Consider the following 22,346-nt stretch of genomic DNA (forward strand, 5'->3'; position numbering starts at 1 on the left):
ACAGCGCTCGTGTAGTTTGAAGACTGTGAGTGCGCGAGCGCGCGTGAAACTTTGGTGTTTCGCCCTTTTTCTATCGTGTTTAATGATTTTGATTAATATGCACGAGGGAGAGAGAGAGAGCAAGCAGCGCTCGTGTTGTTTGAAGACTGTGAGTGCGCGCGCGCGGCCGGGGCTCTCTCTCGTACGCGCCCCAGCAGTCATTCTATTCTACATCACTCACCGATCAAATAAGGCTTTGACAGCCGCCCAAAAAAAGATCAATACAGAAAAACCCCTGGATTGGTTATATAACGTTGGACAGAATGTTGATCCGGCCATCGCGTACATTCAGCGCACATAAGGTAAATGTTTTGCAAACGTTTTTTAGAGAAATAAAAACAGGTCGACGAATCGATGCGCATATTTTGCGTCGACGTATTTTTTGCGTCGACGTCATCGATGACCTCGACGCGTTGTCCCAGCCCTAGTGCACATGTAAGCGTAGTCACTTCTTCAGCTCAGAGTCACTGAACGGCCCTCCTACAAAACCAGCTGTGTTTACAGACACAGATGTACATGTCCATCTAAAGGAAGAGAAAATCAATCAAGCAATTACATTATGATTTACAGCACTAATTCTAGATGATCAGACAGTGGCTCCTCATACAAAAGTGTCTTTTCAGTGCTGAAAGTCATTGTGACCGTGAAACAAAGTATACATCACATAATGCTTTTATGGTGAAATTGCATCTTTTTCCTGTCAATCCATGTTTATTGTATGACCATAAACAAAGCACTTTCTTTGCATCCAAATGCAATCTAGATCGTGTTAAGCAGTTACTGTGTTACATTCATAGCATTTATGTCATGTTGTGTTGGCCATGCTGGTTTTAAAAATGATTTATTACATGAAAATTATAAAAACATTAATATTATTATTCCATATTTAACATTTTAAATATAATTTTTATGTTTAATTTATATAGTTTAAGGTTATTTTTTAGCTTTTAAGTCTGAAATCTGAAGTCTAATATAGTAATGACTGAGTAAATTAGAAGAGCCTCTTGATACTCACACTGGACGTCCAGCATCACTGATGCGTTCTGAGCGCCGTGTTCATTCTGAGCTGTACAGACCCATGGTACAGACGTATCGTCCGCTGTGTGTACATACAATATAAAAGGGTTTCACCCTCCTGTGGTGATTTGTGTGAATTACACCATTGGAAATCGAGTCTAATGGACATAAAAGTCTTTCACCCTCCTGTGGTGATTTGTGTGAATTACACCATTGGAAATCGAGTCTAATGGACATAAAAGTCTTTCACCCTCCTGTGGTGATTTGTGTAAATTACACCGTTCCAAATCGATTATAATAAACATAAAAGGGTTTTGCCCTCCTGTGTTGATTTTTGTGAATTACACAATTGCATATCGAGTCTAATAAACAAAAAAGTGTTTCACCCTCCGGTATGCTTTTTCATAAACACTGAATGAAGCTGATTAACATTGTAATAAAAAAACAACAAAAAAAACATTTTGAATAGAAAATGAATACACTGATGTATAATAAAATACATTATAAAATAATGTTTTAAAATGAAATGTTTTATCCCTCCAGAAGGAGCTCCTATTTTTAAAGGAGTTTCTTTCTGAAAGTGTGACACCAGAAGAAGCTGGCTGTGTTCTCAATCACAAGTACAATAATAAACGACACACTGATGCAACATAAACGACACACTGATGTCAAGTTCGTTTCCCACTGCTGATCTGGTAAGAAAAGAAATGGTTGTTCAAACTCATGCTATTTTACAGAAATGAACTTCTGACTCCTATATTTTCTGTAAGATCTCTGATCAGAGGTCACAAAGGTCATTAGGTAAGGCTTTAGAGTAAGTTTTCACTTGTGATCATTAGTAAACACGAATGAACGATGAACAATGCTTTGTTAATATTAGTTAATGTTAATTTCAACATTTACTAAACAAATTTTGCATAACCTAATGTTAACAAATCAAGCTTTTAATGCTGTTTATATGTCTGTGGTGTTTTTAATATGCTTTGAGACAAACCATGTACAAATGCATTAGTCGACACTATTGCTGAGTATTTTCTCCTTAAACCTGCAGTGAACCAAAGACAGTCTCAAAAACACAGTTTGAATTCGCTGGTGTTTCTGACGTCACAAACTTGTAACCAATCAGGTCAACGCGTGGATCTCTGAGCTGCTGTGAGTGAGTGGGGGCGGGGATAATTTGCATATTCAAAGAACCGCCTATACTAAATGAGTCAAGGGTGTAGAGTTATATTCAAACTATTTTAAGGCATTTTAAAGAAAAAAAACCCCTTTTAAATATGTAATTTTGGTGATCAAAGATGAGTTTTAAGGGATAAAATACAGGGGACTTTAAGTGTTACTGATTATTTCAAGTAATTTGCCATAAAGTAGCTAATTTCTGTCCATCATAATGTTAGTTCATACATATTGTATATGGATAGTTTGTAAAAGAAGATATTTTGAAGAACATTGGCAACCAAAAACATCATTGGACCCCATTAACACTGAGGGAAAAAAACACTGGAACATTTTTCAAAATATCTTCTTTTATGTTCAACAGAAGAAAGAAAGTCCTACTGATTTGGAATGATAGAATTGCAATTTGTTGGTGAAAATTTGCTCAAAATCCATTTGTGGTGTTTGAGTTATGCATAAAGATTTGAAGGTTTCGGTTCATTCTAAAGGCTCGTTCACACCAAGAATCATAACTATAAAAAAATAACAATAATATCCTCCACAGTCACACCAACGAACAATATCGGTCTGTTTATTATAAGTGCGCTCTGCAGTTTTGTCGTCTACTGCTTTAAATGCTCAAGCTCTTTACAGCAGGATGGATTCTGATTGGCTGTCAGTGTTTTGATCGCTTTTTTATTTTATTTTATTTTTTTATCAGCTGGATTCTTTTTTTTTAAGTCGTTTATCTTTCGTATCGTTGTGGTTTTCGTTATAGTTATTGGTCTAAACAGGCCTTCACTGTTCAACAACATCTGCACTGACCAACGGTAAAATTGCATTCTGTCTGAGTTGGTACTATCATGTGACCTGTTATCACGGTCATGTGACCTACAGCGTCAGCTGCGTCGCTTCACTGCCATTCACAACTCCTCTCCCGGGCCCTAATTGGGATAATGAAGTGTTCATTGAATGCGCACTTGAGAAGTAGTAGGTCATCCTGGGTATGTTTAGCCTAATGTTTTTTTTAATACTATGTATTCGGACATGATACTACTTTTTCGCATACTGTATAGCAGGGAAGTATTAGATTTTGGACAAAGTGCAACTGTTCCTTTTCTGTCTTTAAACAACCAAGCGACGGGTCATGTTTCCATAAATCGTGTCTTCTGATGACACATCCGGGATCTTCGCCCTACTATCTTGTGGGCTTTGGTCTTCCTTGAGGTCGGTCGCAGATGCTGCATCTCCTGCAGAATGATGACCGATCTCAGCATATTCCTCGGTCAGCGAGGAGGCGCCCCTGATCTCTCCTGACGGCGGCTCTGCGTTCGTGAAGTCGATGGTGGAATAATGAAGAGATTCTGGTGATCTTGGTGTAACGGCTGACAGCATGTCTTTATTCCCGTAAACACACTCGCCGTCTCCATGGGAATCCGTGGCCTGATGGAGCAGAAACACAGCAGAATCAGATGAATGTCCGTTTGTGATGTCTTTGAAAATGAATAGTGTGAGTGTGTTTAACTCACTATTTGAGACAGTATGAGTCCAGATGTGTCGTCTTGTCTGGTTCTTGAAGGTTTGGGATTCCTTCTTCTGAAAAATGTTTTTAGGCCATCAAAAAATAGATTCAATTTCTGATATAATATGTCAATCAGAATCACAAATCCTCCTTGTGATGAGGCTAGTAAAGTAAAAGTCTCACACTTGGCTTCACACTGCAAAAAATGATGTTCTTCTGTATTTTTGTATTTTTTTCCAGTACAAATATATGAACATTCTTAAATTAAGACACATTTACTTGAGAAGCAAAATGGGATATAAAAGTCTTGTTTTCTGAAAAATCGATCAAAATTAAGATTATGTTTAAAACAAGAACAAATATCTGCCAATGGGGTTAAAAAAGTGTATTTCTCTGAACCCATTGGCATTTTTCTGAAAACAAGGCTTAATATCTGAAGTCATTTTGCTTCTCAAGTAAAAGTATCTTGATTTAAGAACGTTTAGATATTTGTACTGGAAAACAAGACAAGCATATTTTGAACACATTTACCAGAATAGCCGAAAAAATCTCTGTAATCATCTATAGTTTAGCCTCAGCTCATTATATATTGGACCAGTTCTGTGATAATCGTGTTTTTTGGTCTTTCCTCAAATGACATTTGTCTGATGTACCCACCGTTCATTGTAGACTGCTATGATGCACAAGATCATCATCGCTGATGTGCCGACAGCAGCTCCGAGCAGCACAGACGGGTGATGGAAACCTGGAAAGCAGTGATTTATTGCTCAGAGGTTGGTCTTTTATAGCTCAGGACTCTTAAATGAGATCATTTAAGTGTCTAAAATGTTTCTCAGGAGTGATAAAAATGAATGTGAAGAGCAGCTCAGATCATTTGATCATAGATTCGATTCAAGTTCATACTGAGATCTCTGATATTTGATTACATACTTTAGTATCTTGGCAAATATGAGCACATTTCTCTGGAGAAAAGTTTCCATTTGGTCTCCATTTGACCTCATTGCTTTCTAGGATAAATAATTCCCCTGTGGAAAAGAAGTACACTTCAGCATTCTTAAAAAAAAAAGAAAAAAGTAAGAAAAATATTTAAGTGTGAACTGAAGGTAATGTTTTCAGACACATAATTGCATGTTATTTATAATTATAAGTTACATTTATATTAAATTCAATAAGCCAAACATAGAGTTCTTTTTTTGAAGTATAAGACTAAAGTACATATTTTTATGTAATTTCTCAATTACTTCTATTGTCTTTGAAATATGGTGAAAGTGTACAGCCAAATACTGATAAGCATGTATGTAAACTAAAATAAACTTTAATGTCATTTCTATTGAAAATTTAGTAACTTCATTTTGCACTGTCCTTGTTACATGTTACATGTAGTTACCATAGTAATAACAATAAATTACATGCAGCTAACCCTAACCACACCCTAATCATAAGTACATGTAGTTAATTATTATTACTCAGTACTTAAATGTATAATTACATTATAACACGGACACCTTAAAATAATGTTTAACCGAAAATTGTAGGTTATGCATATTTAAACATATTTAAATGTGTTTTTAATTACACATTTGTAATGAAGCTGCTTTTAATATATTATCTTTAAATGTAATATTGAATAACACACTAATTTTACAATAAAAATTTTAATAGAGTACTTCGTGTGCTTATAATATGTTAGTCAACACATCAAAACAAGTCTGCTTCTTTAAAGCACAGCAAAATGTATTAAAACAATAATTTAAAATGTGCTTTAAAGGGTCATGAAACCCCCCTCTTTCAGCTCAAGTCTAGCTCACAATCTTTTTGAAAAATGCAACTTAAATGGGCGTGGTGGCTGTGAGAAGAAGGGAGGGGAGTGGGTGTGGTCAAAGCCAGTGGCCCATGCATGCATATCACTGTCAACAGTGGTAAAACGTGAGGAAATACTAGATTTTTTTATAGCTGGCAAAGTTAAAGTCTAATGAAATACACTGACACCTTATGTTTGTCCTTTCAAAAGTAACTGAATGCCCTGCTACACATATTAGCCTACTACAGTAATCATAATTGTATTTAAAACATATAAATGTACATGCATATGTATAATTATGCCATTATAAAATATATATTTGTTTATATGCACACTATAAATGCATATATTTGAAAATAATAAATTTTCCGCTTAAAACAAAACAAAAACGTTCCGTACATAGCCTAGATCTACGCGCCCCCTGAACCGATAATAAGATGGACAGTGACATAGAAATTTGCACAAACTAAGCATACGTTCCATACAATTGAGGTATTATCTAAATATCTAAATTTTAATAACGAGTGATTATTTAACAAAAGGCAAGTAAAACGGTAAGGGTTACATTTTAGACACACACACACACACACACACACACACACACACACACACACACACACACACACACACACACACACACACACACACACACCTCTGAAGCGATAGAAAAGTCCTCGGGACCGCATCACTCGCAAGACGAAACCTGCATTGGTGTTACAAGGCTGAAGTCCACCATTCTCCAGTTGAATGGTTGCTACACACACATAGATGTGTCCGTGGTTGATGGCCAACCAACCGCCCACAGCCAGAGTCTAGCCCGGGCAGTATCGCGGGGAAAGATGCACTGGAACTTTTGCACCACGAAAACAAACGCGCTCTCTCATCTACTACACGACAGTTTGACATGTCTGTCATTGGAAAGTTCCACGTGGTGTCATGAATAATTAAGAGCCACGTGTCTTCTCATTGGATAAGAAAACTCAGTCATGAATAATTATGAGACACCGATGAGTCATCAAAGTACTATAGTGCTCTGCCACGTCACAGCCTGTGACGTGGACACGATGAAGATTTTAAACCCGGAAGACGAAAATAGCGGAAAAAAACTAAAATTTTACCATTTTCCCCCTACTATTAAATCTAACAGATGCTAACATTGTCTTCAATGGTGTTCAACACACATACCTCTGTTAAAATCTCAGAAAATGTGGTTTAGGGTTTCATGACCCTTTAAAGTAAAAAAAAAAAAAAACGTTAAATGGGGTTCTATATAGAACTCTAGGGTTCTTGAATCAATTTTAAAGATCACTTTATACCAAAAAGGTTCTAAGGAGAAATGTCTTAAATGATTGCGAAAATACATTAATGTTTAACGGGTCTTTCATTTTTTTTCTACTGATTAAGTATGTTTATGAGCTGTTTAATTAATAAAATGTAATTAAAATAAAAAATTAATCAATACAAATTAAGGACAACTAAATCCATAAAATCATCCCTAAAAGATTCTATATATGAAGCACCGTACAGAAACTTTTCTTCTAAGAGTGAATACTTTTAAGATTTGAAGTACACTACAAGCGCACATTCAATTCAAATTAAGTGCACTTCTTTTTCAGAAGGGTTAAGATATTCTAGAGATCTCATTTGTGATCATTCTTGTTGATCAGATAAAGCTGTTGTTGTGCGTGTCAGAGAAGCGAATCTCACGTGTCTCTGTCCCGGATGTCCGTGTGACGGGATGAAACCGTTGGCTGCCGCTGGCGGTGCCGAGAGTGTTTGCACTGAAACACTGCAGGACGTCCGTGTCTGTGAGAGGCTGATGGATGGTCAGGATGCTCTTCGAGCTTGTGCTTCCTAAAGTTTCATTCCTGATGAACGTGTTTGTAGAATTGGTGAGAACATTTCCAGATCGACGCCACTCTAGTTTAGGCGAGGGATTCCCATGAGCCTCACAGACACACGTGATTACGCTGCTTTTGTTGCAAGAGCTGGAGATTTTGGGCGCAACTGAAAGAGACAATAAGATCATAAACTGTAGTTTCTGTGTAGGATCTGTGCAAAATAAAACAGTTTGAGGACCTGTTTTGTTCTAGCACTTTTGACAATTTCCCTTCAAACGCTAAACTACTGTTTATACAACGCCCATGACTGTTCAAAGAATGTGCTTATGAGCCATGCGATTGGCTGTTGGTTGCTAAGCGTCTAGCCGTAACATTCGAACACAGATCATTTCACAATACACTGGTTGCAACGCAATGCAGGATTAATGATGCCAAATTAGCAGCGCTACTCCTGTTTCTGAGCAGGGTTTCATAACCCCGGGTAAAAAGCGGTGCTAACGGCACTTCTAAATTACAAGTGTGAAACGCTCCTTTACCTTGGATTAAAAGTGGTGTTTAAAATGATGATAACCAAACCCAGGGTTAAGTGCAGTGTGAAAAGCCTTACTGTGTACAAAAATGAATAAGATAATGGCAAGAACTGAAGAAAACCCCCATAACCGAAAGCTTATAGTGTAAGTGGAAAACTGAAGTAGAAAAGAGAAACAAGCTACGATTTTGAAGTTGCGGTTACTCTTAGTTCCTTTAAGTCTGCAACATGCCACTCTGGGGAAAATGCCATTATTGTGCTGACAAACTCTTTAAAGCTGCATTTACTCTGCCAGAGGCTTTGTCATCAGTGGCTGGCGGTGAGGGGGTTTTCCACTACTGCCTAGGAACGTTTGTGAATGATATTAACGGATGCTATTCTATGTTGTAGACAGCGAATCAGTTTTCTTTTGGAGCGAAAAGATTAAATATAAATGGAATCAGTACATAAAATGCTTACTTTTAAAGATAAACGAAATAGCGAGTTCTCTTTGCTATCGTGGTCATTTATCTGTGGATGTTCATTTTGTTCATTGAGTCAACACTGCGAGGACCACCATATATACTCAGAGACATATGCTAAATTAGGGAAGTTGCTGACCGCTAAGATTAACTTCTCCATCTTGCCACAGACAATCCACTACAGGATGCAGTCTTGTATCACTTGAGCTCCACTGACTTCATTCGCTTTCATACCTGTCATGGCAGTGCTCTGAGTAAGGTCTGTTGGTTGTCACTCCCAAAAGTCACTTTTTATTTTCATAAAGATAAACATATCTCAACTTTGTCGCGTCGCTGGACACGCTAGATTCTGGATGAATTGAGACGATTTTTTGTTTTGTTTAAAATTCTCGCATGATTCTGAATGGACAACTAAACAAAACAACATGTAATTTACCAAAGGTTCTGACAAAATGTTAATTGCTGTAGTGTAGTCTATAAAGATTATTATTATTTTTTTATTTTTTTAAGACGGGTTAAAAGAATGATTCAACGACTCGCTCAAAGAATTCACTTGTTTCATTACTGGATGAATCAGCGTTTTTGAACAAATCTCTTGAATGAATGATTTAATGACGAATACATTTTTTTAAAGTCACTTGTCGCCTGTGTAACAATTTAATTGATACAATCTTTATTTGAAGCATCAAGTTACATTCACAAGGCGATTTACTGTATTTTGATCGCTACTGCAGACATCTGTGTTTATTTTTTTTTTCATTTACTTTATTTATAAAGCACAATTAAAACAACGTGATGTTGACCAATGTGCTGTACAGTCACACAATAAAATTTCATAATAAAATGTTTCTTTTTCAGACAGAACAATGACTAACAAACATCTGAAAAGAGCCTCTTACTAGTTAACCTACTGAACCAAACGCTAATTCTAGCAAATACAGTTTCAGATTTCGTTTAAAATAACCTAAGGAAGGAGCCAGTCTGAGATGTAGAGGCAGGTTATTCCAGCGCTTTGGAGCTGCCACAGAAAATGCCCGATCACCACTCAATTTTAATCTCGTCCTTGGAATGTCTAAGATCATCTGATTTGCTGATCTGAGAGACCTAAGAGGTTTATGTATATGAAGAAGATGCGCAAGGTATGATGGAGCCAAATTATGCAAGGCTTTGTACACAAATATCAGTAATTTATAATCAATTCTGAACTCCACCGGCAACCATTTAAGTGAGGCTAAAATCGGTGTTACATGCTGCTTTTTACGAGTCCCTGTTAAAAGTCTAGCAGGCGCATTTATAACCAATTGAAGACGGTTCAGAAGTGCTTGGCTGACACCAACATATAGCGAGTTACAATAATCTAGTCTTACAGAAATAAAAGCATGGATAATCCTTTCAAAATCACTGGAGGACAAAAACGGTTTAACCTTTGCTATTGATCTTAAATGGAAAAAACAAGATTTCACCACAGAATTAATCTGTTTGTCCACAGAATTAACCACAGAATTAATCTGTTTATATCCAAACTATAAACATTTATCCCAGTACTTCTATGATAAAATAACAATACTGTTCACCAATTCACCGTCTTTCCAATTCACCGCGCCCAAGTAGCAGTGCTTCGCTTGTGCTTCACCCCAATATAGTCCCAAGTCAATATCTGCCTAGGAAATCGCCTAGTCTTAATCTGCATTGCTATTTGTACTCGTTGTGAATACGCAGGCCACAAGAAGTAATTCGTTTTATTTTTTTATTTTTTTATCACTTTTACTCATGATATGCTAGCTGGCAACAAAGTATTCCATTCATTATGCTAATCTAAGCTAGCGGTGGCGCTTCCAAACTAAAACAATGCATGCACTGAGACAAAAATGGTTTGCCCACTTATCTGAATGTAGGAAAGACGGTGAATAAGCCCTATTTCAAAAAACGGTGGAGTGTTCCTTTAACATACAACAATTGACTTGATGTTCAAGGAACTTTAGAGAACTTGAGATGTCAGTTACCTTTTTCTCTTACATTTAATCACATTGCATTAGTATTATAAAAAAAAAGGCTGTTGACAGCTTCATGCAATTTCACTTGCTTCAGTGCAGTTTCACAAAGGATTCATATTGAAACATTGCATTTCAAAACTTGAACATGTTGCTCTGTAGGGGAACCAAATCTCCTGTGGTCTTTCCATATACATTTTCTGTATATGAAGAAAACACCCATGCAAAAGTGTTACACACATTTAACAGCATTTCTAGCATGCAACTGAACTGCAACTGCATCCTTCATATAAGATATTAAACCACTGTGTAGTTTATTTGATCAAATAGTCTTTACCTTAAGCTATACATCAAATTGAAGTTATTTAAACATGGTTTTGTGTTTTTTGCAACTCTTCAATAGTGTCTTTTCAGTGCTGAAAGTCATATTGTGACTGTGTTAAAACGTATCATCATATGCTTTTATGGTAAATTTCACCTTTGTAATCTCAATACATGTTTATTTTCACCATAAACATTGCACTTTGCATCCAAATACAATGCAATGTTATGCTTTTGCTGTAAGGGATCAGATTAAATAAGTGAATATAACAGTGCAGTCATTTTTCTTTGTACTCACACTGAGCATCCAGTTCAATTGTTGCGTTGTGTTGGCCATGCTGGTTTTGAGCTGTACAGCGATACCGTGTGGAATGTGTAGGGTTAGACACAACGTAGGTATGATTAAATCCGGTCTGGAGGAGCTCAAGCTGAGATCCGGTCTCTTTGTACCAGGTGAAGTTGAGCACCGCTGGTTTTGCATCAGTGCTGCAGGTCAGAGTCACTGGACGGCCCTCCATCATAGAGCCGGAGGGAAAGAATGACAGTGATGTGTTTTTTGGGGCATCTGAGGAAAAAAGATGTGGAGTGTAGTGTAGCAGTTCAAGATCTGGGTTAGTAACTGAATAGCTGTATGTTTAAACCTTGTTATTTTACAAGTTTCAGATGTAGGCAGTATGTTGAAGCATGTGTGCAAACATCTAGATGAACACAATACAAAATAACCGACAAAACACCTTGGGCCCTATTTTAACGATCTGAAACGCAAGTATCAAGCGCAAAAGGCAAGTAACTTTGTGGGCGGGTCTTGGGCGCTGTTGCTATTATTCCGGCGGGATAAATGACTCTTGCGCCGGACGCAAATCTAAAATGGGTTGGTCTGAAGTAGCTTCATTATTCATAGGTGTGGTTTGGGCGTAACGTGAAATAAACCAATCAGAGCGACATCTCACATTCCCTTTAAGAGCAGGCACGCTTGTTCCATGGCGGTTTGCTATTATAACGGCGGATTTGCCAGGCGCGCGCCAGCAGCGGTTCACAGCCGAGGAGACCGACGTTCTCATCAGGGCCGTAAAACACAGAGAAGTGACATTGGGGATGGAGAAACACACCCAAATTAGCTTCGGTTAAACAGGTGTATAATAATTTGGGTAAATGTGTAAGCTAGATTTATGCCTAATTTTTCACATCTTCATGGACACAACAATGATTTCCCTTGTGTGTTAATATTTTTCCTTGTAATAATGTATGGTTTTCTAAAAATGAGAACTGCTGCGTCTGTGTGTAGATGAGATAAGCAAAGTGTATGCGCGTTGTGCACACGCTACATTGATTATGGCCAAGCATGTGCCCTTAAAATAGCATATGAATAACATGCACAACGCGCCACTGACTTTAGACTAGGTTTTTCCTGGTCTGTCTCTGTGGCGGAATTGTTTTCTAAACCTGCAAAATAGCACCAGGGAACGTTTGCGCTGGAACACACCTCTTTGCGCTGAACCGCCTCCGGGAGCGCAAATGCATTTGCTAGTTTACCGACGTGCGTCTGTGGAGGGAAAAGTCCGCTGTGCGCGGGTGCAAAATAGGAATGATACATGCGTCGGTGTACAAAGTCAATTACGCTGGGTGCAAGATAGAGCCCCATGTGTCTGTATTTCACCTATTACGTTGTTCGCTTTACACTAGCTGTGTAATGGTTTTAATTAGCTACAGTGTGGACAGTGTGTTAGTCTGAACTGAGAACAGCTGCTCTGTGAGCAACTGAAGCACATCTGGGAATAAAATAAATCAAAACCCACTGACACTGAACATAAATTTGCAGTTCAGTGATGTTCACAGAAAAACGTCTGTGACGTATCTACAGACAGGCCTCATTACTTGGATCATTAATGTTAGGGTTTGCACATTAAAATCCTAATCAAAATAACATTTTCTTTTTTTTTTGGCATTGAGTATATTATGAGAAATCAATTAATTCAGTCCTCTTGAATGTGAGTAACTGATTGATAATAGCAATTGCCAAGCATTCACAATGGACGTCCAGCAGAATTCAGGCTGTCACAGTAGATAGCATTATGACAATCTTCCACATTTGTAAAATAATAGTAAAGACATAAACACAATGAATTAACACTAGTGGAAGTATTTGCAGTAAAAGTGAAGGTTTTTAAATGTGTTAAAAATATGAAATATATTTAAAATATATACATTAAAATTATTTAATGTATGAAATATTTAATATAATTGTATTTTTATTCATTTATTTTTTAGCTTTTAAGTCTGAAATCTGAAGTCTGATATAGTAATGACTGTGAGTAAATTAGAAGAGCCTCTTGATACTCACACTGGACGTCCAGCATCACTGATGCGTTCTGAGCGCCGTGTTCGTTCTGAGCTGTACAGACGTATCGTCCGCTGTGTGTCGGGTCGGTGTTGCTGATGGTCAGGTTCTGTCCGCTCTGCACTGGTTTCAGTGGTTCTTCAGTGTCTCTGTACCAGGTGTAGTGGAGCACCGGTGGGTTTGCATCACTGCTGCACCTCAGAGTCATTGAACGACCCTCCAGAACAATACCAGATGCACTTACATGCGCAGATGTGTTTTTAGGTGCATCTGATGGAGGAGAGAAAAATTTAGGCCATCAAAAAATTATGTTGATTAATTGTTAAATCATTAATGCGATGAAATAAGACTAATGTAAGTATGGGAAGGAATTTGTGACAAATAAAAATGCTTTTCAAAGGGGTGGTTGATTATTGTAAGAATTGAGAAATTAAGAGATGCCGGACTGTCTGGTTGAAGAGCGACCAGACCCTGAGAGGACAAAGGACCTCTCTGGAAATTACCGTTTGAACTCCCCCTCGTGCACTATTGAGACGAAAGTCTCACCTCAGAGTCATCCTAATCTACATCTCTTTCCCTCATCCCCCCCCCCCTCCCCCTCCCTCCCCCCCATGCAAAGATCACCAAAAACTCACCCAAGAATATAAAGAGTTCAGATGCAAAAGCCTCTAAATGCCACCTGAAATTTTCTTATAGAATGATAATTTTTATCAAGCTTGTATATTTAAGTTCAGTAATTTCACTTAAATGACAATTAATAGGTAATCTTCATTGCCATTTGAGTGAAATTATTGAATTTAAATATACGAGCTTGATAAAAATGATCATTCTATAAGAAAATTTCAGATGGCATTTAGAGGCTTTTGCATCTGAACTCTTCATATGGTTTAATGTGAATGATTAACATCGACAATTGTACATATTTAGTATCATTTGAAATGTCTCAGGGTGACTCATTAGACTCAATGAGTGTCTCATTCCCAAATAAGTAAAACAAAAGGTAATAAGGTTTTTAAGAGTTTAGGGATAACTGGCACACAAGGAGGGGTTGGTCTCTAGACAAATGGTCTCCCTACACCCAAAGGTGTCAACTCTGAATGCAAATTCAGATGTTTCCATGTGAAAGAGGTCTGTCTATATAATGGAATGTAGCAAGGGGTTCGGGGCCTTCTGTTACTCAGATGAGCCCATGATGTTAACGGACCTCAAAGAATTCAGCATCATGTATTTTAATGTTGGGTTCGCATCTCTTCTCTTTATTCCAGAGCATTTGGTGTTTTGTATCGATTGTCTTTGAATTGATTATGGAAAATTGGCATGATACATTTACCTGACATAATAAATTGTTACATTTGATTATTCTAACCGACTTTGGCATTATTTTCATTAAGGAGTTAACAGGAATAGTTAAACATTCACTCACATTTAATGATGCACAGATATCATTAAAAACCTTTTCATTTATGGAGTCAGATGAAATAACGAGAAAATACATATTCAAATGTATTGCATTTTTCACTTTTCTAACTTTAGTTAGTGTGTAATGTTGCTGTTTGAGCATAAACAACATCTGCAAAGTGACAACGCTCAAAGTTCAAAGCAAAGGGAGATATTTGTTTTTAAAGAAATTGCTTTTTAAGGACTACAACAAACGGCTGGTAGAGACTACACCACATTCCTCCCGGCTTAGTGACAGCACTAACCCTACAATTTACATAAACCCCGCCCCCGGGAACGCGATTAATAGATTATCAAGACAGAATATGCTAATCAATGACCAGAAGATAACTACACATACGCTACATAAATTCATCAACTAAACATTCAGAAATGTTCTGTTGCATTCTACATGTTGTCACTTCTTCTTGAGTCTCTCCATCATTGTCTGAATCCGGTTTGAACATAAAAGGCTAAACATTTTTGACATTTTCAGTGTGTGTGAGTGCAAGCTGTTGAAGCTCCACCCCCTGTGCCGGGAGCAGCAGCTCATTTGCATTTAAAGGAACAGACACAAAACAGTGCGTTTTTGCTCACCCTCAAAAATTGACAATTTTAACATGCTATATAAAAATATCTGTGGGGTATTTTGAGCTAAAACTTCACATACACACTCTGGGGACATCAGAGATTTATTTTACATCTTGTGAAAAGGGCATTATACCACCCCTTTAAATCGTACACATTTTGTCATCCATGTAAAAAGGGTCCGCTGTCAGCAGGTTAAATGACTACAAAGTCATGTTTATTTGCATTTAGTTCTTGTCGTTCACTGTACATTTACAAGCCTAGTAAAGGTTGAAAAAACTGTTTTAACGAAGATCATTTATAGTAGCGGTTGTTTTTATAGTTTATAGTTTTCCTATTTAAAAATATATATAAAATAATTTTAATATAATATGTATAATTTATATTTTGTGTATTTATTTACACTATTCCTCTCTCTCTTTCTCTGCATATAAAATAAATTATATGCAATATTTTATACTTCTAGTATATATGTGTGTATGTATTAAGTCTGAAATCTGAAGTCTAATATAGTAATGACTGTGAGTAAATTAGAAGAGCCTCTTGATACTCACACTGGACGTCCAGCATCACTGATGCGTTCTGAGCGCCGTGTTCGTTCTGAGCTGTACAGACGTATCGTCCGCTGTGTGTCGGGTCGGTGTTGCTGATGGTCAGGTTCTGTCCGCTCTGCACTGGTTTCAGTGGTTCTTCAGTGTCTTTGTACCAGGTGTAGTTGAGCACCGGTGGGTTTGCATCACTGCTGCAGCTCAGAGTCACTGAACGGCCCTCCAGAACAATACCAGATGCATGTACATTCGCAGATGTGTTTTTAGGAGCATCTAATAGAGAAGAAAAAAATGTTGGCCATACATTTTTTTTTTTTTTTTTTTTTTTGTGGAATAATTGTAAAGTCATAAATGCTATAAAATAAGACTAATATAAGTATGGGAAGTAATTAGTGACAAATAAAAATGCTTTTTAAATCGTACACATTTTCTTATCCATGTAAAAGGGTCCGCTGTCAGCAGGTCAAAGGACTACAAAGTCATGTTTATTATATTTGCATTTAGTTCTTGTCGTTTACTGTACATTTACAAGCCTAGTAAAGATTGAAAAAACTGTTTTAGCGAAGATCATTTATAGTAGCGGTTGATAATGCTACTCTGTGCAAAACAACTGACCTTAAATATTTGGAATTAAAGTAACCGTGAAGGTTTTATATATTATGTTTAATATGAATATATATATATATATATAAAATAACATTATTTAATATTGTATTTGATGCATTAAATACGTTTATTGTTGACATTTACATTAAAATGTATGTATTTAAAAAAAAACTGTGATATAAAACCTTCACTGTATCTTTACTTTCAAATATTTAAAATGAAGTTTTTATATAAAAAATAAATAAATATATATATATATATATATAATAATTTTTTATATGTATAATTTATGTTTTGTGTATTTATTTACACTATTCCTCTCTTTCTCTGCATATAAAATAAATTATATGCAATATTTTATACTTCTAGTATATATGTGTGTGTGTATAAAGTCTGAAATCTGAAGTCTGATATAGTAATGACTGTGAGTAAATTAGAAGAGCCTCTTGATACTCACACTGGACGTCCAGCATCACTGATGCGTTCTGAGCGCCGTGTTCGTTCTGAGCTGTACAGACGTATCGTCCGGTGTGTGTCGGGTCGGTGTTGCTGATGGTCAGGTTCTGTCCACTCTGCACTGGTTTCAGTGGTTCTTCAGTGTCTCTGTACCAGGTGTAGTGGAGCACCGGTGGGTTTGCATCACTGCTGCAGCTCAGAGTCACTGAACGGCCCTCCAGAACAATACCAGATGCATGTACATGCGCAGATGTGTTTTTAGGAGCATCTAATAGAGAAGAAAAACATTCAGGCAATTATGTTATGATTTACAGCACTAATTCTAGATGATCAGACAGTATTGATTGAAATAATCCCTGTCTTACACTGAACACGTAGCGTACGGGACTTGTGTTTTGTGACCTGATCCTGAAGCTGGTGTGTTACAGTGCAGGTGAAAGTGGCTAAATGATGACGGTGAGTTACAGTGAAGATCAGATCAGAGATGAGCTCAGTTTGCTCCTGACGCTGCTGTTGTGTGACGCTCTCGTTGAGGAGATGTTCAGGAGACGAGCTCCATGTGAAAACTGCTGTACGAGAGGAACAGAAGATCTTAGTCGAGCAGCGCAGATTCACAGAGCTTCCCTCCTTCACCTCCTTCACCTCCTTCACCTTCTGCTGATCCTTAAAAAGATTCACTGTGGGTTTGGGTGGAGAATCTACAACACATAGAGATACAGTCAAACATTACAGGATAATCATATCCAATAATGAAGGCACATATTGTACAGTAGTAGATTTATTTATTATTTATGTCCAGTAACATTATCCAACTCATTTTGCATCGCAGACATAAGACATTTTCTGTGAATGTGCGAGACTTCCGATTCATAAGCCGCATATTAGTAAATGATTAGAAGAATAACTCTGCAGTAACTGGTAAAACTATTTGCACTACAAACCAGTGTGTTTATGATAATAAATCAAAATAATATGATAACAATTAGTAGTTTGCAATATAAAGCAGCATAACAGACAGTTTTTGTACAAGTTAATAACTGGTAGTGAATGTCACCAGAAGCTTCGCACAATCATGTTACTAATGGCCGCGCCACACTTACATTTAGATGGAAGCAGCATGAACAATATGACACTCACTTATGACAGCAATTTCAACTTTGTATTCAGGTTTGTTGTAGTAGCTATATTTCAGTCTTCCGCTGCCTTCAACTCTGAAGTAATACGACCCATTATCACTCTGATGGACATTATCAAAGCGGGTGGTGCAGTTTTTCTCTGTAGGAGTGCCAAATATTTCTCCTTTTAACGATGCAGTGTCGGGGCTACTGGAGTCAAACACTGCAGTGGAAGATGTGTCTTTATACCATATTCTCTTTACATCTTCAGTGAGTTCTGTTACATATTGTTGATCAATATCAAATGTGCAGGGTATGAAAACACAGGATCCTTGTAGAGCTTCTACTCTCTTCGGCAGACTGATACTAAAGCCACAAAAAACTCCTAAAACACACAGACAAGAAGAACTGATCACACAGAGTTTACATGCAGAATAAACTGCTGCACTTATTCATATGGAATTTAATTCAGAATAATAATTAAGCAGAGGAATAATCTATAAGAATGAAACCTTGTATCAGACATCCAGTGAGGAGAAACGTCACAGATATTTCCATCATTTACATTCACTCCACCTTACAACAGAAAATACAAACACACAATCATATACACTCTTAAAATAAACTGAAGAACCTTTAACATCCATTGAATCTTTCCATTCCATAAAAGCTTCTTTATAGGGAAAAAACAATGTTCTTTAGATTATTAAAAGGTTCTTCATATTAAGATTTCTTTTTTTTTAAGTGTTCACTGAAAGTTTCCATGAATTGTTCTTCTATGGAATCGCTGTGAAAAAACACCCTTTTGGAATCTTTACTTTTAAGAGTTTATTAACTTAACAGCAGTTATTTCCTTTTTAAACTTGTATATTAATTTTTAGCTGTTGGTGTAAACATTATTTTCTAAATCCAAAAACTATTTTTCATGAGTGAGATAAATGTCATGAGAAAAAATACAGGCTACTAAATCCAAACTCTAAATCACTGAAAAATCTTAAATAATTTTTTAGAAAGATTAAAAACAGTTTCATCTTGGACATGTTTACAACCTGAGTGTCAAAAGACTTAAAATCTCTAAACGACAGAGGTTTTAGTGTGTTGTGTGTAAGTGACTTACCGGAGAAGAGTGAAAGAGCGACTGTGACTCTTCTACACTGGATAGAGGGAGATCTGTGTGTGAAAACAACATGTCTTTACTTCTATTAGAGTTTTTACCACTTCCCCTTTCAGTCCAAACTAAATAACTATAGCCTGACTGAGTAATATATTTTAATCAGTATGAAGCTTATTGAATAATATTCAAAAATTATTTCTTTATATTTACTTGAAACATCTTGTGAGATCCAGTAACGCTTAATAATTACTAAATATTATTCAGGAATAAGTGTTGATTCACATTTAAAACGCAATCTGTTAAGGAAACATTAACATTTCATTTCTTCGCGTTTATTACTTTTTAAGGTTGGCTATTATAGTATTACAGTAAGAAACATGGGAAATTCAGGACTAAATAGCTTGCAGATTCTTTCGTACTCAAGATACTGAGTGAAACCGAAAGCAGAACAGATTTCAGCAAATACTGCTGTTTTGTTTCATGTTTGTTTCTCTAATTCTGACACCGATGATCAAATGTATGGAAGCTTGTTTCCAATTCCACCAATAAAAAATGTATTACTCTCAGTGTCACTTTCATAAAAAATTTGTCATTAAGAACCTTAAAAATAAAATACGTTTTAATAAATATTTTATTTTGCCTATATTAACAATGATCTTGATGGGGGGAAGAGTCAATTATGCTTTTCTACAGTCAGTAATAAAACAACAAATGTCCAAATTACGAACAGTAGCACAAATAAATGCAATCAGGGCAGGACTGAGGGGTCTGGGGCCTCTGGGCTTGAGTTTATGTAAGGGCCCTACCTACACTAAAAATGACCTCAACTAGAACATCATTTTGGAGTAGCACAAAATACACAAACATAAAATATGCTTTGAGGTTTCTAGAACAATTAATATGCAACATGCCTAGCCTAGTCAAAGTTTAGAGGTAATATTAAATAGTCATTATGAAGTTTTATGTAACAAAGTTTGGGAGGAGCATGTTCAGGTAATCATCCAATCAGCACAAGAAGAAGCCAGTATAAATAAAGCCTTCTCTTACCTCCTGTCTCATGACTTATCTCCCGTCTCAGCATCCCGCCACCACCCCATCACCTCACATTCGGCTGGGTCTGCTCATAGATACCTATGATCTATACATTCATAGGGGGGAGTACTCTGGGGTCGGGCCGAATTCCGAGCTCGGAGCCCTCCCCCTGGACAGCAAGCCAAATACGCATTATAATATTACATCAGATTTCATTAACATGTGAACTCGTGAAATAATACAATAAAATACAGGCTGTGCTCTCTCAGGTGAGAGAAGATCAAAACCCTGAAATAACATTGAGCAATAAAGCTAGTAGCATCTGTGTCCTTTTATGTCAGATTATTTCATTTTATCAGTAAATTCGGCCAGAATAAGAAAGACACTGTATGACTACCAATCAAATGAGATCAAATCAACAAAATGCATCTTTGGATTTAATGCAGCTCAGATAGCATGAACTGATTTAAACAACAATTATAATTGCATAATCAGTGTTGGGTTTAATGCTGTTAGCAAGGTTACAGACTGACAGATGAAGATCAGGATAAAGTTCAAATGCACTTCAAAAATACTTTTTAGAAAGAGTCATTAGTACAGTAATCTAAATACAATGTTGAAGCTTATGAATAGAAATCGTGAAATTTGTGTCAAGAACTAATAAAACAGAAGCATACCAGTCATTCTACCATGTAAACATTGTAACATGTTACCAAATGTTTTAGCTTAACTCAATAGTTGTCAGCCCTGAACAACAGACGCATGTCCTCTCGTGATCTGCTATTGGTGAGTAGCTACATTGGCGGCTTAATCCCCTGATTATTGTCGAAAGCCCCTGATCTTTTTGAAGATTCACTCACATTATAAATGTAAAATAATATACATTTTAATATAAATTCTTACAGTTTGTTCGCCCTTGTCTAGTTGTGATGAAAATGAGAAAAGGTTGTTTTCGATCTAAACATAATGCGTTGAACAGACAGCTTAACCGTCGCGCTTTTTTAGTTTCTCGCACCACGTTTCAGAACGCAATGTCAAGTTAAGTGTTCAACTTTGACACCCAGTGCTCTTTTCCATTTTGTTCACTTTTTTTTTAAAAAGCACAAACGTGTTCGTTCATTTAACTCACAGCAGTTTCCAAAAATTATGAAAGGATACTTTTTTATTTAACTTTTTTGTTTAGCATTTTAAATGAGTTAAACATTTTATTTTATTATATCAATATCAACCGCTCAGTGTGTATCACTGAGAAACGTCCTGCTCGAGTTGTCCTTGCGATGGAGGTTCGGGTTGAATGACTAACTTAGTTCATCCAGTGATTCATCATCGCACTCGCGCTCGGATTGATATGGTAAAATCGACGTCATTGTTCGCTGCCCTTCATCTGTATTCCCTTGTTGTACAGCCTACCGAAGTTAATGAAAAGTTTATGATAATAATAATAATATTCAAGTTGTACCGGCAAAAGTGCATGTTCAGTGCTGTTCGCGAGTGTCACGAGTCACCACAACAATCAACTAACCGCTTACGTTTCTGTGGTAACCTAGCTAGAGCTCCTGCACTGGGATTCAAGCAGCTGCAGCTCAACCATTTTTAGAACAGCAGCGAAAATGTGAAAGTAGGCTATATAAACTTTAATATATCCTTTTATTGAAACGGGTGCTTTGCTCTGCAAAGAGACATTTCGAAACATTTCACCTAGCTTTCACTTTTGCCGCACAGACCCTTATGTCCTATAAATGTGTCGTATTGTTGATAATCCGCGCAGATTTCAGTTGACCGTTCTGTTTGAAGTTATTAATAACAAAACATGAATGAATGAGAAAGAAAATAGCCGGATGTGCTTTATATTGAAAATAAATATTAACCCTCTGGGGACCAAGCTGTTTTTGGGGCCCTTGAGATGTTCTGACATGCTCTGACATTTGTGCTTTTTTCAGTTATTTATAAACATGTTAATGGCAAAGGTGTAAATTCACTCTATATAGCACAAACAGGCCTACCATAATATGCGAGCAACATGTATGTAGATGTTTGTATTTTTAAGAGAATAATGTTTATGCGTGGTTATTTAAAAAAATAAAAATGAAAGTTGCTGAAATAAGACCACAAAACTCATACAAAATATGTGCCCACAAGACTTTTGACTAATGGATGTTGTCCCTTTCAGTTCTAGCTTCAAAATTATGTGAAAATAGTCTTGCTTTATCGTTCACAAAAAAAATACATTGATTTAAATGGTGTAAAACAGGTTTTGCTTGGAAAGCCAATATGCGAGGGGGAGGAGTAGTTTACACCTTAGTCCCACCCACTCTGCATAATGACTCTGCATAATTAGCCATTCATTCAGGTGTGACACTGACTGAGCCACAATGCAAAGACAAAATATATATTTTGAAGAAGACTTATATTGACCATTTAAGATTTTGCTTACA

The 22,346-nt window shown here is 36.7% G+C and overlaps 2 protein-coding genes across 30 annotated transcripts in view; both read right to left on the bottom strand.

Moving 5' to 3' along the window:
* The window catches only part of LOC309497957 (sialic acid-binding Ig-like lectin 14), a 216,727-nt gene that overhangs the window by 46,194 nt on the left and 148,187 nt on the right, over positions 1–22,346 (bottom strand). For 12 of the 29 annotated variants that reach the window (XM_082168386.1, XM_082168387.1, XM_082168379.1 and 9 more), the window contains one exon: positions 17,284–17,301. In XM_082168386.1, the coding sequence (XP_082024512.1) occupies positions 17,284–17,301 (18 nt within the window). Of the gene's footprint in view, positions 1–17,015; positions 17,349–17,787; positions 17,813–22,346 lie in introns of all 29 variants that reach the window. The other 17 variants (XM_082168365.1, XM_082168390.1, XM_082168360.1 and 14 more) reach the window with 7 other exon arrangements.
* LOC309496346 (myelin-associated glycoprotein-like) lies at positions 1,648–13,223 on the bottom strand (the record flags this gene model as incomplete). Its single annotated transcript, XM_082166341.1, has 6 exons — positions 1,648–3,654; positions 3,741–3,807; positions 4,391–4,478; positions 7,242–7,541; positions 10,976–11,242; positions 13,019–13,223. 6 exons carry the CDS (start codon positions 13,221–13,223, stop codon positions 3,337–3,339), a joined length of 1,245 nt encoding a protein of 414 aa, XP_082022467.1. The 3' UTR covers positions 1,648–3,336.

Source organism: Leuciscus leuciscus (genome assembly GCF_965113295.1).
Source record: "Leuciscus leuciscus genome assembly, chromosome: 4".
NCBI classification, from domain to species: Eukaryota; Metazoa; Chordata; class Actinopteri; order Cypriniformes; family Leuciscidae; genus Leuciscus; species Leuciscus leuciscus.